The following is a 13,542-nucleotide window of genomic DNA, read 5'->3' on the forward strand; positions in this document are numbered from 1 at the left end:
AAAAAAAAAAGTTTTTTCCATTTAGTTCTACCCTTCGAAAGCAACAGACGATACTTGCATGTTTCCCGGAAGACAAATTAAGTACAATTTACCTTGATCTTCAAATTCAAAATGTTCTCAATTGTCCTCAGTGTGAAAAGATGGATCTCCAAATCATACAGTCACTGCTGGAAAGGGTTCAAATATGGGAAAGATGCTGGAAAACTGAAGAATCTGCAGGACATGGAGGATTTTTCTGAAGAACAGTGCTCAGTTTAATTGTTCAGAACAAACAAGGGACTCATGAACAACCATCACAACAAAAAAAAAAAGGGAAAAAAAAGTCGTAGATCATCCAGGTAACCACACACACACACCTAACCAAGGGTTCCAAAACTTTTGAAGGAGATTATTTTAATAATTTCAGCTATCTTTTTATTTTTTTTGTCTTGTGGACTATATGTAAACATCTTATGTAAAATTTCTTACTCGGGACAGTACTAAATAAAAAATAACATGCATTTTGTATGATTATTTTGTTAAAATTATTCACATTTTCACAGATTCTGCAAGGGGGTCCCAAGCTTTCATATGCCACTGTAAATGATGGTTTAATAATTGAAACGAAAAAAAAAAAAAAAAAAAACTTCCTTTAAATGTATAAAGAGCTTATTCCTTTATTTTAAAGGAAACATTTGAAATGTTCTTTTCAGTATAAAAAAAGAAAACTCAACAGGGCTTCTCTACACAGCATATCTTAACCGCCCTGTTGAACCATTAATAATGATAAAAACAATAAAAACAAATCCAGATCCATCAAGTTTCTCATATTTTATTGGATAAGACTGCTCAACCACATTTAAGGCTGCGGTCATATTAGAAACTAAATCAGGACTTCCAGCTACTACCAAAGCTGAATAAAGCTGAATGCACTGGTGTTCACCCTCTCATTTAATACAGATAATGGGATAAACAGAGTTGGTTGTCAAACGTGTTTCACATCCAATGGCTTTGTCTCACTAATTAGTGCAACATAACTGCAAGTAACATTTTGCTTGTCTTACAGCAAATACAAAATATTAAATTAACACAAAAACTAGATAAAAGCATTAACCTAAATGTGTTTATTAACACTGAGATGAACTGGAGTTGGAACCATGAAATATAACAGTAGATGGATGTCACTGTAATCACATGCATTTAGTTACATCAGCAGGGGGCGTTACAAACAGAGAGCGAGAAAGATCACTGAGCAAAGCATCTGGCACAAGTGTAGGCGTAGTGTGTGTACTGTTAAGTAACTGCGTTCCTGTAAGTGATGTGTGTGTGTGTGCCTGATAATATTTACACTCACTTCACCAAGATAAGGAATGTCTTCATGAGCAAGAGAGCGATTGTGTAAGTGTGTGAGTTTAGTGCCACATGTTGTTTAACTTCTCTGTTTATGCGTCAGAGTGCGTTTATGTTTGTGTGTGTAGCTCATGTGTGTTACGTTCTCAAGTTGCCAGGGGGCCCAGGCTAAGCTCCACATGGTGTGTGAGCCAGATGGCCTCACTGGTGGCTTCTCCCTCCTCGGTGGGTCTGATCGGAGCAGCGAGGTTCCTGAAGTCATGTCGGAGTTTGAAAGCGACCGTGACATCACCCTCCTCCCTCTGCGGAATAACTTTGATGAAGAAGCCGATCTTGTTTGACTTTCTAAAGGCCACCACACTGAAGATACAAGAAGGCAGACTGTTATTCATGAAGGGTAAAACACAGCAACTGAAGATATCAGATGATTAAAAGCAGACATTCCAAGAAAATTTACTAAATGCAAGGTTTGTTGACTTCAACAGCATTTATAATAGTGATTACCACAGAAAACAATTTTGACTTTCACCTCAAAAATAAAGCTTCTACATGCTCTGCGTAAATTTTTACCTTGAAATATCAGTTTCAAAATCATTCCGATAATACTGACTTATATGGCGAATGGCTTTGGTTTCTTTTCCACTCTCCCCCTCAAACATCTGTTTTAGGAACATGTAAGTTTGTTAAGCAGGTATGGAGGGCGGACAGTTTTACACATGTACAGCTATCCGCTGTAATTACAACAGCGATATACTATACTAAGTAACTATAAGAGAGCTCAAAAGTTGCATGAATACACATAACTACAAAACAACATTAATCTTTTAATACAGTATTCCAACTTCAAAAAGAACGGCTTGGAAAATTAGTCCTATAAAGCTTATATTTGTGTCAAACCACTTCTATTTAACCTTTTAAAACCTTGAGAACGCTGACCCAGTTTACTTTGCATTGTAAGTGCCTTAACTCTAACCACAATTACTGATTTTTAACAAAACCCTGGATAATGCTTTAATATAATTTTTTTTTTTTTTTTTATAATTTAGTTTGACATGTTTTCTACACTGAATGTGGTAGGAAACTGCAGAATTTCACAGAATGGATTTAAATATAGCTATAGTTAAGGGATGAATTCTGTCATCATTTACTCACCCTTTAGTTGTTTCAAACCTGTATTAATATCTTTCTTCTGCAGAACACACAAGACATTTTGAAGAATGTTGATAACAAACAGTTGCTGGTTGCCATTGACTAGTATGGAAGTCAATGGGGACCAGCAACAGGTTGGTTACCAACATTCTTTAAAATATGTTCTTTTGAGTTCAGCAGAAAAAAGTCATACAGTACCTGAAAGTATCATCAAAATACCCAAAGATATTTCAGGAACTGGTGGTTTCACTTAGTGAATGACTGATGTTCAAATTCTAAGCAGATTACATGCATCCCTACTTATTAATAAATAAATAATCTATTTACAGTCTAAGCCCCTGACTCTTGTATTACTGCAATCTCATCTTCTTGGTAATAAATGAGCTAAATTGGTTTATCTGCTCCCAGTATCCATCAGCAGAGCTGGTTCTTACTCTGGGTCATCCTGAAAACCCTGAGGTTCTGCCAGTTCATCATACTCAGCGGCCGCATCTTTCCCTGCCAGGACCAGTTCCTTTGATGGCACCAACACCTATTAAACAATAATATTTCATAATAAAGCCATGGGGGCACAATGCAAGGCAATGACACACTGCAGCTCAGTGTTGGTGAGGCTGTAATGACTATCATTTCCCCTGCAGTGGCCCACTCAAGGTAAACAATGTCTGTCTGGAGACTGAACTGAGTGGTTGTTGTTGGATAGCCGTGCTTCTACTTCAGCTCGAGCTAGATAAACACAACTGTCCTATTCATTAACCAACCACCAGCCATTATTATAGAACATATACACTTCTTAAAATTCATTTTATCAATTCATATCATAATAATTCATTTTATCAATTCACATCATTCTAATTAATCTGTACTGTTAGAGATATAGGCTGAGCTGTGGTGTTTCACCTTAGCAGTGCTGTTAATGTCATCTGGGTCTCCTTCTTCACAGGTGTACAGAGATACATGGGTTATGTTCTCCACTGGGTTGGTCAGGGTCAGCAGAACCTGACTCTCCTGTATTACAACAAAACACTACAATTACTTACAAAGGGGAAAAAAGTATAGCTTAATGTCAAAAGAAGTGTAACCAGACTAAGCCTCAAAATTCAAATAGTCTTGATTTATTCATAATTTATTAAAAATAGAACAAATAAATAAACTGCTAAATTGTGTTTAAGTGTCCAAGCATTGCTCAAACTTGCCTTCATGTGACGCAGGTTTGGAATGGACATGATTCTTACTTCAGGAATGTAGCTCCTGTAAAGAAGAACAAAAATCGTTGGTTGGTTCATTTAATCAAATATACACTCTAAGAACAACAAATAAGAGCATTTAGGTCATGAACACAGGACTTACACTGCCACAAGCTGGATTTTGAACTTTATTGAAGTTGGATTAAATTCTGGTTTGCTCAGATTGTGCTCACATTTCTGAAATTAAAGGATCAGGAACAGTAATTAACAGCACTTTAAAGTGGTATTTAACAGTTTTGCAGATTAGCTCACAGGAATTTAATACAAATATGAAATCAAAGAGCTTTTAATATATGAACTATATGCGTTCGTATTTTGTGGCCATTAAGACTTTTTTTGTTCTTTGAAGGAAATTAATGCTTTTATTTAGCAAGGATGCATTAAATTGATCAAAAGTGACAGTAATGTTACAAAAAAATCTATGTCAAGTTCTTGTGAACTTCCTATTCATCAACCCAAACAAATAAAATAAAAATAAAAAACAGTGATAATAAAAAAAGCACCAAATCAGCATATTAGAATGATTTCTGAAGGATCATGTGACACTGAAGAAAAATGGCCAAAAATTCAATTTTGTCATCACAGGAATAAATTAAAGGGGTCATATCATGCAATTTCAAGTTTTCCTTTCTCTTTGGAGTATTACAAGCTGTTCGTGCATAGATTAGATTCCTAAAGTTGCAAAGACTAAAGTCTCAAACCCAAAGAGATATTCTTTATAAAAGTTAAGACTCGTCCAGAAAGGCGGCGTGGTTTCAGTAACCGCAGTAGTGTTGATGCAGCCATGTCAGGGAGACGCTGTGTGTTTCTATGCCAAAGCAAACGCACTTTATTTGGCCTTCTGAAAGTAGATGCAATTAGGAATCATTGGTTAAGATTTGTTTACAACACAACAGCACAACCCAAATGTTTGAATTTGTGCAACGCATTATATGGACTACAGTTTCGTGAATCTAGTAAATTTAAATAAATTTAAATTTAAATAAAAAAGGGTCAATTCCGACTTTGCTATGACAATCTGGCGCTTCTGAATCAGCGACTGCAAGTACGTTTTAAGTATTTGCCATTGACTGTTCAAATACAGAGTTTTGCGCGTAACACGTCGTGTGTGTGTGTGGGGGGGACAGGGTCACATCACAGCTGAGTGTACAGCCTGTCAGAAATAGTCTTAACCACGGCTTGTGTACTGCAAATACATACAAGCATCATCACGGTATCTGTCACACGACTCTGTTCCCCTTTTGGGCTTGAACTAATAAAACTAACTTGAAAGCTGATCCATTACTCGCGATTATGGTAAGGGGCGTTACATTTGGTCAATCGTGTTTGGTCAATCACAATGCACTGGGTCAGTTGGCCAATCAGAGCAGACTGCACTGGTTGGAAGGAGGGGCTTTGTAGAAAACGACGCGTTTGAGAGAGGCAGGGCATAGAGGACCTACAATAATGAACAGTATTTGAAAAATAATGTGTTTTTTTTTTTACATTAAAGCATGTGAACATATTCTGTTACACCAAATACACAAAATAATGATCTTTAAAATAGCATCATATGACCCCTTTAAATTTTAAAATACACTAAAATGAATTTTTGTTTTTTTATAGGTAATATCCACCCTCAATACCACGACTGAGGTGCCCTTGAGCAAGGCACCGAACCCCCACCTGCTCCCCGGGCGCCGCAACATTGGCTGCTCACTGCTCCGGGTGTGTGTTCACTACTGTGTGTACACTTGGATGGGTTAAATGCAGAGCACAAATACTTGGCCACACACCACTTCCCTTTCCTTTCCTTTAATAATGTTTCACATTCTTACTATTAATTTTTGATAAAATAAATGCAGCTTTGGTAAACATAAAAGACTCCTTTCAAAAAGTATTTGTAAAAATTTTACAGAATACAAACTTTTGAATGGTAATCGGTAATGGTATAGAAAAAACAGGCTGAATGATTTTAGCTCAGTAATTCCACGGCAGCTTCCTGAATGGCTTTCTTCAGAGTGAAAGAGAAGCTGTGGATGTATTTACTTACCCTGCAACGCAGAGAGCGTTTCATTAGCAGGTGCTTGTGTCTGGGGTGCAGCTGTGAAGCTCCTGCAGGCTGAAAATCAGGCTGTAGCAGCCTCTGGCGAAGAGTCGTTACTGCATTGAAACACAATTCACATTTAAAATATGCATCATATAACCACGTCAATAAAGATCTAGTCACAAAATGATTGCCTTAGGATAGCAAATGCGGTTCAATGATACCAATTTCAATTCTTACACATTTGATCCTGAACATGCAACCTCCAACCTCCATCACCCTATGACACACGTGAGTCTATATGGATCTATATGGCTGTGCCTATGATTACTGCACTACAAATGGTATCAGATTTAAATAGTAATTAAGTAGTATTACTGGATGAAGCAGGGATGAAACCAACCTTCAGGAAGGTTGACAGAGCGAGTGTAATAGTCTTCAGGCAGAGGCTCCACTTCATCCAAAGCCTGTGCTGTCTCTATAATGATTTCCTTCTGGTCCTCTCCTTCTTTTAATCTGAAAACAACACAGCATCATAGAGGCAAAGTCCAAAATAGTTTAAAATGTGATGCATCAATTATATTGGTACTCAACATAATAATACCTGCCTTAACAAACACCACTAAGCAGTGGGATGCACCATAATTTTTTTTTTAAAGGCAATACTTACGAAAGGCCATACAGGGCACTGATTGGTGCTCCAGATCTCGGTCTCTGTAGTCTGGTTCCCAGTCCATACTTCTCCTTTTAGACATAAATACAGACCACTTAAGTCTATGATAATAAAAACATATTCTAGGTTTAATGTACAGCTCATTATTATTATTAGATTAATGCTATTGTTTGCTGAAATGGTGCATTTAGTAATAGTTAACACAGTTTAAGCACAAATTTTGTTCCAAGAAACAGATTGATTTGCTAAATCAGAGGTCTTCAACCCTGTTCCTGGGGACCCACTATCCTGAAAAGTTTAGTTACAAACACACCTGAAGCGGCCAATCAAGCTCCTCAAGACTGCTTGAAAATTGCAAGCAGGTGTGCTGAAGCCGGTTGGAAATAAACTTTCCAGGACAGTGGGTCCCCAGGAGCAGGGTTGAGGACCTCTTGGCTAAATGATTGATTCTGGATGAAATCTTGTTCTAAATCTATATAATCAAATAAGCCTGCAGCTAAACTTCAAACATCATTAATAAACTCCAAACATAAATATCAGCCATCCAGGGGCCTGTACCATGAAGCCGGTTCAGCTGGCTACTTGGCCAGCCAGGTAAGTTTCAGTTTAGTTTTCATCAATCCTGGGTTTTAGGTACCATGAAAGTGGCTTGTGACACATGTCTGACGCAATAAAGCCACTCCCCCAGTTTCTCTTACTCCAAATTAAAGGTCGCTACATAGTAAAACATTTATAAAGCTAAAATTGTCTGATTTTTAGAGAGGATTATTTTTTATAATTATTTGATATGGTTTATATAATTATTATACCCTTAATTCATTACATAAACTAGCTTAGTTCAATAGTAATTATTAAGATTTTATTTTAAATTATAAACATATTGGTAATATGCAATATAAATAAGTTTTAGAATCAATAGCTTTAATCATTACTACATATGAGCTTAGATTTTTAAACGTTGTTATACCTATAAATATTATCAACTCTATAAACTAACCTAAATAACTTTTACTTGCATTTATATGGCAAGATGTTTTCTTTACGTTTCCCTCTTTCATGGAAAGACTGTTTCATCTCATGTAAATGTGTTTAAATTCTTCATATTGTTCATTGTTTTAATCTTTGGTAGTGAATCGCATTGACTCTCTCACGAGAAGTGAATCACAGTTTCAAGGCATGTGATTGGCTGTTCATTACCGATGTCACAAATTCATGTTGTGCACATGCTCCATTAAATCAGGATCAAGCACGAGTTGACAGAAAGTTGATAATCAGCTTTATGGTACCAACAAAGCCAGATTGGACTGGTTTGGTTTTGTCAACTCAAAACTAATCCTGTAACCCTGAGTTTGTTCAGCCACCATCATGGTTCAGGCCCCAGGACTGTCCCATTAAAGATATCTCCTGCCAAATACAAAGATTTGATTGTGCAGGGAACTCCAAGTAGGAATAGTGAAGCTCATGTGATCAACAAAGTCATTTAGTAACAGATTAGACATGCTAAACTGATGGAAGGATTGCAGGGAAAAGAAAGACCTTAGTGTTTCTGTAAGAATTGTGGGGAATAAAATACCACTCACCACCACGTGAATAGTGTGTTGCTGGAGAGGGGTATAAAATCAAAAATATCAGCGTGCACAAGCAAAGAAAAGGAGAGAGACAGAATCAAGTGAAACAAATGCATTCAAGTGGCAGTTTGATGTGCAAGGAAACAAGGATTGCATTAGTGAACAAGACATGCAGCTCAAAGTAATGTCAGTAACCAGTCATGTATCACAGGGTTAGAAATTAACCATTTCAAGCACTCATTTCACCAAATACACTACAGTCCAAAAGTTGGGGATTTCTGGACTTTTTATGCTAATGTTTTGTAGTCACATTTCAGATCCTGCTAGGTTTAGTAACTCTAGCCAGCTTTGATGCAAATTTAAAGTAAAAATTATTTTAGTTTTGTACAAAATGTGAAATGTAATTACATATTTTCACACAAAAAAAAATAAAATACACAAAATAGCAATACTTCAGGGTAACTTAAGTATTTTGACAAGACTCTTCCCAAGTTTAGACTCTAGACAAGACACACCACACCCGTTTAGTGCTGGAAATGGAAAGTAAATGTTAGGTTAGGAGGGTGTTTCTAAACACAGTGGTGTGAGTGTTTACCGAGAACGCCTGAGGCATGAACGGGCGTCTTCGTGCCAACTTCTTCCTGTCTCTCTCCAGCTTCTCTCTCTGGGCCAGCTGCTGGTAATACTCAATCAGCTTGTTGATCTATTTAGAGATAATAACTGATTTGTCTGCTACTTGAAAAAGTCAGATGTAATATTAAAATGTAATAAATTGGAAAATGTAATATTAATTTAATAAGAGATCATCTTGTTTTAGTCATACCCTCTGAGTATGAGGGTTTTCAGGTTCCTGCCATCCTCCACTGGCTAAAATATAAAATGAAAAACGTTTACCACAATGTGCATGCAGATTAAAATGTTGTAACCAGGCACAAAGTGACAAGTAAAATGCCCTTAATTTCAAAAATTTTTGGTCACTTGATTCTATTTCGGTCATGTTCCAACCAAGAGTGAAAAATAATTGGCACAAAATCCTGATTATTAAAATTCCTATTTGAGATGAGCAACAATTATGGCCCTTTCCACAGTATTTCACATGGAGTGTGGTCAGTAAGATTACAGTAAGTGAATGCATCACTTCTAGTCAGAACATTACAAGATTTTTATGTTTATTTATAGTATACATAAAATTAACCCATATAAATACAACATAATTATCTTAAACCATTCAAATTAAACCAAAATAACCATCTTAGATTAAACAGGACAAATTAAAGTTAAAATCATCCGAGTTTATTGATGAACCAATACAGACACTGGTACTCACCCACAGATTTGTCAGCCATGCCTACATCTCTTGAGGTCCAGCGACAAAATCCACAGGCCAGGTAGTAGGTCTTCTTCATTGTGGTTTTGGTTGGGTCATCAGGCAGAGGTGCTGGGATGTTGGTGGCCCGTGTGGAGAGGGTGTGCATACAGCATGGACAGTCAAAACAATTGGCACACCTGTAACCAGTGGAAACACAATCTAAGTGACCTGATATAATATTATCAGTCAGTTTAATAAATAAATGTAAAAAGTGTAGCGAGTTTTGATGTAAAAACGTATACATATGGCAAGCATGTAATTAGTTAATGATAAATGCCAAAGCAAGATGATTGAGATTATTGCCGTTATTAATTCACAAGCCTGTCAGATATTTAGCACATATGTGGTTTACCTATTCTTCTTGAGCTTGGCCTCTGCTGACGGCATGTTCTCCAGACAGCTGGGACAGAAATGGGAATCGACCTATATGACAGGCATAACACCAAAAAAACAAATAAGACAAAGCAAATGTGTTTTTGCTCAAGGAATTTGTATAACATGTATTGGAAAAATACAGAAAGGCTAAATGGAACATCATCATTGTGCCGGAAGTAAAACTCACACATTGCTTAAGTGAAAATAAATAAACAAACAATAATAAAAATAGCCCAAGCTGTCGGTACAGGGTGTGGTAGTGTTTATGCCTTCAAAATAACACGAATGGCTGCTACAAGCATTAACACACTGAATGTAGAGCCTCATTCTTCTTTTAATGCACATAATGGAAACGAACGAAAACAGCAGATGTTTAATTACATTCAGAATTCTTTTAGCTTGTCACATCCCTAAAAAAAAGGGGGTGGTGCAGAAGTTAAGTGACTGGTTACAAAGCCAATTGGATAGCTCTGTTGAAGTATAATTAATGAGAGAAGGATAAACTAGCCAATCACAGAAGCAGAATTCGTTCCACTTAGACTGATAGGCGGGAGCAATACTGTCATCAGTAGTCTGCTAGCTCGCTCTTAGCATGGCTAACATCCACTGAGTCAACTAAATGTGACACCCCGCGTTACTTACTTCATGTGACACGCATTCCAGAGATCGTAGCTCACTGCAATATCGGCAAAAATACAGCTGAGAGACCGGAAGTCGAATCTTGTTCTCGCCTCGGACGAGATAAAGCACTTTCTCTGGCTGCAGCAGCGTCGCCATTTCTGACTGAGGTCCGCTTCTTTCCGCTTTTGTGTCAATATAGCGCCCCTGCTGTTCATACACAAACATCCTGCACTTGTAGCTTCTCTTCTGTCCTCATCGCGTTTTGCATTATTCTTACACAACCAAAAATTGTTTTTATGTCCATTTGTTTGTATTATTCTCCATTGCCTCTCAGTCAAGTCATAATGTGTTTGAGCTATGTTTTATGCATTTACCTTTTTTCCCTTCCACAAGAATTAACATCTTAGAAGCAACTGCTTATACAGAATATAAAGTTTAGTCAGTGTTGTGCAAAAGATAAAAGACCAACTAAGTAATTTGTTCTGCAAACACTTAATAGTTGAATCAAACAGGGAGGCAGGCACCTGTTTCTGTTGACATAGCAGCTGCACTGCAACCCCTTCGATTATTCATGTTTAACAAATGAAATGCTTAATACCTCATTTTTCCAAAATATTTATTCTGCACTTAATGTCCTTGATTTTGCACAGCCCTTATGTATCATTTGCACCATTGTTTCTATCATATCGTAGTAAAAATAACAATAAGGCCTAGGCCTATATACAGTCATGGCCAAAAATATTGGCACCCTTGGTAAATATGATCAAAAAAGGCTGTGAAAATTAATCTGCATTGTTAATAATTTTGATCTTTTATTTTAAAAAATTCACAAAAATCTAACCTTTCGTTGGATAATATTAAATAAACTATATATATATATATATATATATATATATATATATATATATATATATATATATATATATAAAACATAGGAAGCCAGAGTAAAATGCAAAACTGGGACTTCATTGCTTTAGTCGGAGGTCTTTATATAATTTTAAGAATTATGCGTCTGTGAAGAGGGACCTACAGTAATCAAACAATGAGTCGAGGTGAGTCATAATAAATTGTCATTTTTCTTCATTGTGTTGTTTGAGAAAAGGAATAATTTTTGCACCTATGAAGTGAGAATGTTGTCTTTCTTATATGCTGAATATGGCTTCAAAAAATTCATTCAAAATCCAAGATCACACCAATATTTGTAGGTTTCTTCTCTATAATGTCATAAAATGTATATGAAAAGGTTGCACATGCATTTAATAAACTCTAAACAAAGACTATTCTGAAGAAAAAAAAACACACATTGCTAGAAATTTCACAATCAGTTACTAAGAATCAGCAAGTAACACATTGAATTAAACATTTTTAAATATTAAAGATAAAGATTTGAAGGTAATTTTACAGTGAGTTTTACAGTTATTCCCTTGCTCAAATTGTTTGTATGCATGTGAGAGGACGTCCTTGCTCTTTTTGTGATATCAGTGTTGCAAACGAGATGTTGAAAGACTGTAAAAAATGATTTTATGGTTCAGTAAATAAAACAAGAAAAATCATGCATCTTTGGCTAAGATTTTTTTGTAAAATTAAACACTCCTGAATATTAAGTAAAATCTAAATATATACTCATTTTTTTCTTGTAAATATTAGACATCCGACATACAAGTAAATTTGACCTGTGAATGTCTATCATATTTACACGATTTAATAAAGTACTTGAAGCAAATTAAAAAAATCATGTAAGATTTACGCAGTCTTCAAGCAAGGAATATGCGCGGAAAGAAATCCCGCGAAGATCGATGGCTTCTACATCTCTATCTGTTCTTGGCAAGTAAGTATTATTTAAAACTGCATTATATTACGTATTTTAAGATTAAATTTATTCAAGAAATGTAATTTCATTAGATGATCGTGTTGTCATCACTTAATTTCGTGCCTTTGAAAAGTTTAGAGTGTTCTTGAGATAACTTTGTTAAAGGAGCGCCATATAAGCTAACGCTAGGCTACTTTGCAAAATATTTAACCAGTTTTAAGTTTAAACTTCAAGTTTCAAATAAATACGGGCAAAATTCGAGAATATGTTATGTGTTATTTTGTTTGCTTGTGCATTGCTCTTCGAAAAAAAAAAGTATGTTGTGGCCTCGAATTAAAAATACGTGAAGAGGTTTTCCTTCCCTCATTTTATATAAATCGTAAGTAATCCCTCCATTCTTTAATTAATTTACTAAATTGTGCGTTCTGTTTATTAATAGGTCCCTTCTTTATTCAATAGTGTCCACTTAAATGTAAATGACTTAAAAAAAAAGACGACCCAGATAGCAATTACATTTGGCCCGGATCCGTTTTAAGCCCCTTGCCTCCGTTTCTATCTTAGAGACGTTTTCTGATTGTGAACCAGATCCGTGCCAGTTAGAGGTTTTAGCTTAAACATTCTACTGCCATCAGTTCAGTATTTATATCATTTTACAGATCTGGCCCAGATCACTTTTCCCATTGGTAACCGAAAGACATTAGCTGTGTCTGACACTGATTTGGTCCAGATCTGCAATATGAATCTGAGCCGATACTGTTTTCACATAGGCTACACTGGTGTGGCCCGAATCTGTGATACATATCTGAGCCGACTGCATTTAAAAAAGGGCTAAAAACTGCTCTGGCCCATATCTGCAAAACGGATTTGAGCCAACACTGTTTTGACAGAGGCTACCTGATGTGGACCACATCCAGAAAGCTCCACCCCCACCACCGAGCAAAAGAAGTTTGCCCAGCAACAACTTTGCCGCCTTTGAGTCTGCTGTCAGTTAAGGATCCATAACGGTGTCGTGTGGACAAAAGACAGGTAAGAATCTGCCTCAATGTATAATAAACAGGGGATGATTTTACAGTATGATGAATGTTAACCAAAAACTTTTTTGTAAAGTATTAGTTAAGAGGCCAGGAACTAGCTTTTAGCGAATATACCGTATACCAGTGAGGTAAGTTAGCTTCGGTAACGTAAATTAAACCTGGTTAAAGCATGGCGTTGAACAGACGAGTTTAATTTATTAAGTCAATATCATGCATATGTTGAGCTTATTTTGAGTGGTTGACTTGAATATTTTGTTTAGAAGGATTTGGTTGTGAACTTTGTTAGCAAGGCAGTCGAACAGGCATAACGTAGTTATTAGCAAGCTGTTAAAAAAAAGCTG

The 13,542-nt window shown here is 36.3% G+C and overlaps 1 protein-coding gene across 2 annotated transcripts; it reads right to left on the reverse strand.

Annotated features, from left to right (window-relative positions):
• Positions 1 to 237: 237 nt before the first annotated feature.
• LOC306883068 (dynactin subunit 4) lies at positions 238 to 10,689 on the reverse strand. 2 transcript variants are annotated; one of them, XM_079438146.1, is made up of 14 exons: positions 10,379 to 10,546; positions 9,714 to 9,784; positions 9,320 to 9,498; positions 8,816 to 8,859; positions 8,588 to 8,695; positions 8,005 to 8,025; positions 6,422 to 6,495; positions 6,155 to 6,267; positions 5,758 to 5,867; positions 3,829 to 3,902; positions 3,675 to 3,729; positions 3,379 to 3,486; positions 2,913 to 3,010; positions 797 to 1,689 (listed from the first exon to the last, which is right to left on the reverse strand). In XM_079438146.1, the coding sequence occupies exons 1-14, from the start codon at positions 10,511 to 10,513 to the stop codon at positions 1,476 to 1,478; spliced, it is 1,404 nt and encodes a 467-aa protein (XP_079294272.1). In that variant the 5' UTR covers positions 10,514 to 10,546; the 3' UTR covers positions 797 to 1,475. The 2 variants fall into 2 exon arrangements, with proteins under 2 accessions (XP_079294273.1, XP_079294272.1); XM_079438147.1 differs by lacking the exon at positions 8,005 to 8,025 and having other exon boundaries at positions 238 to 1,689; positions 10,379 to 10,689.
• Between the last annotated feature and the right edge of the window lie 2,853 nt (positions 10,690 to 13,542).

This window comes from Barbus barbus, assembly GCF_936440315.1.
Source record: "Barbus barbus genome assembly, chromosome: 17".
In the NCBI taxonomy this organism is placed as follows: Eukaryota; Metazoa; Chordata; class Actinopteri; order Cypriniformes; family Cyprinidae; genus Barbus; species Barbus barbus.

Bases quoted from the DNA above. Each gene is read 5' to 3' on its own strand.
- LOC306883068 (XM_079438147.1), bottom strand. From the start codon at position 10,582: ATGTTTGTGTATGAACAGCAGGGGCGCTATATTGACACAAAAGCGGAA. The intron at 3,903-5,757 runs GTAAGTAAATAC...CTTTAATTTCAG, and splicing joins AACGCTCTCTGCGTTGCAGG to AAATGTGAGCACAATCTGAG. The intron at 3,730-3,828 runs GTAAGTCCTGTG...TCTTCTTTACAG, and splicing joins AAAATCCAGCTTGTGGCAGT to GAGCTACATTCCTGAAGTAA.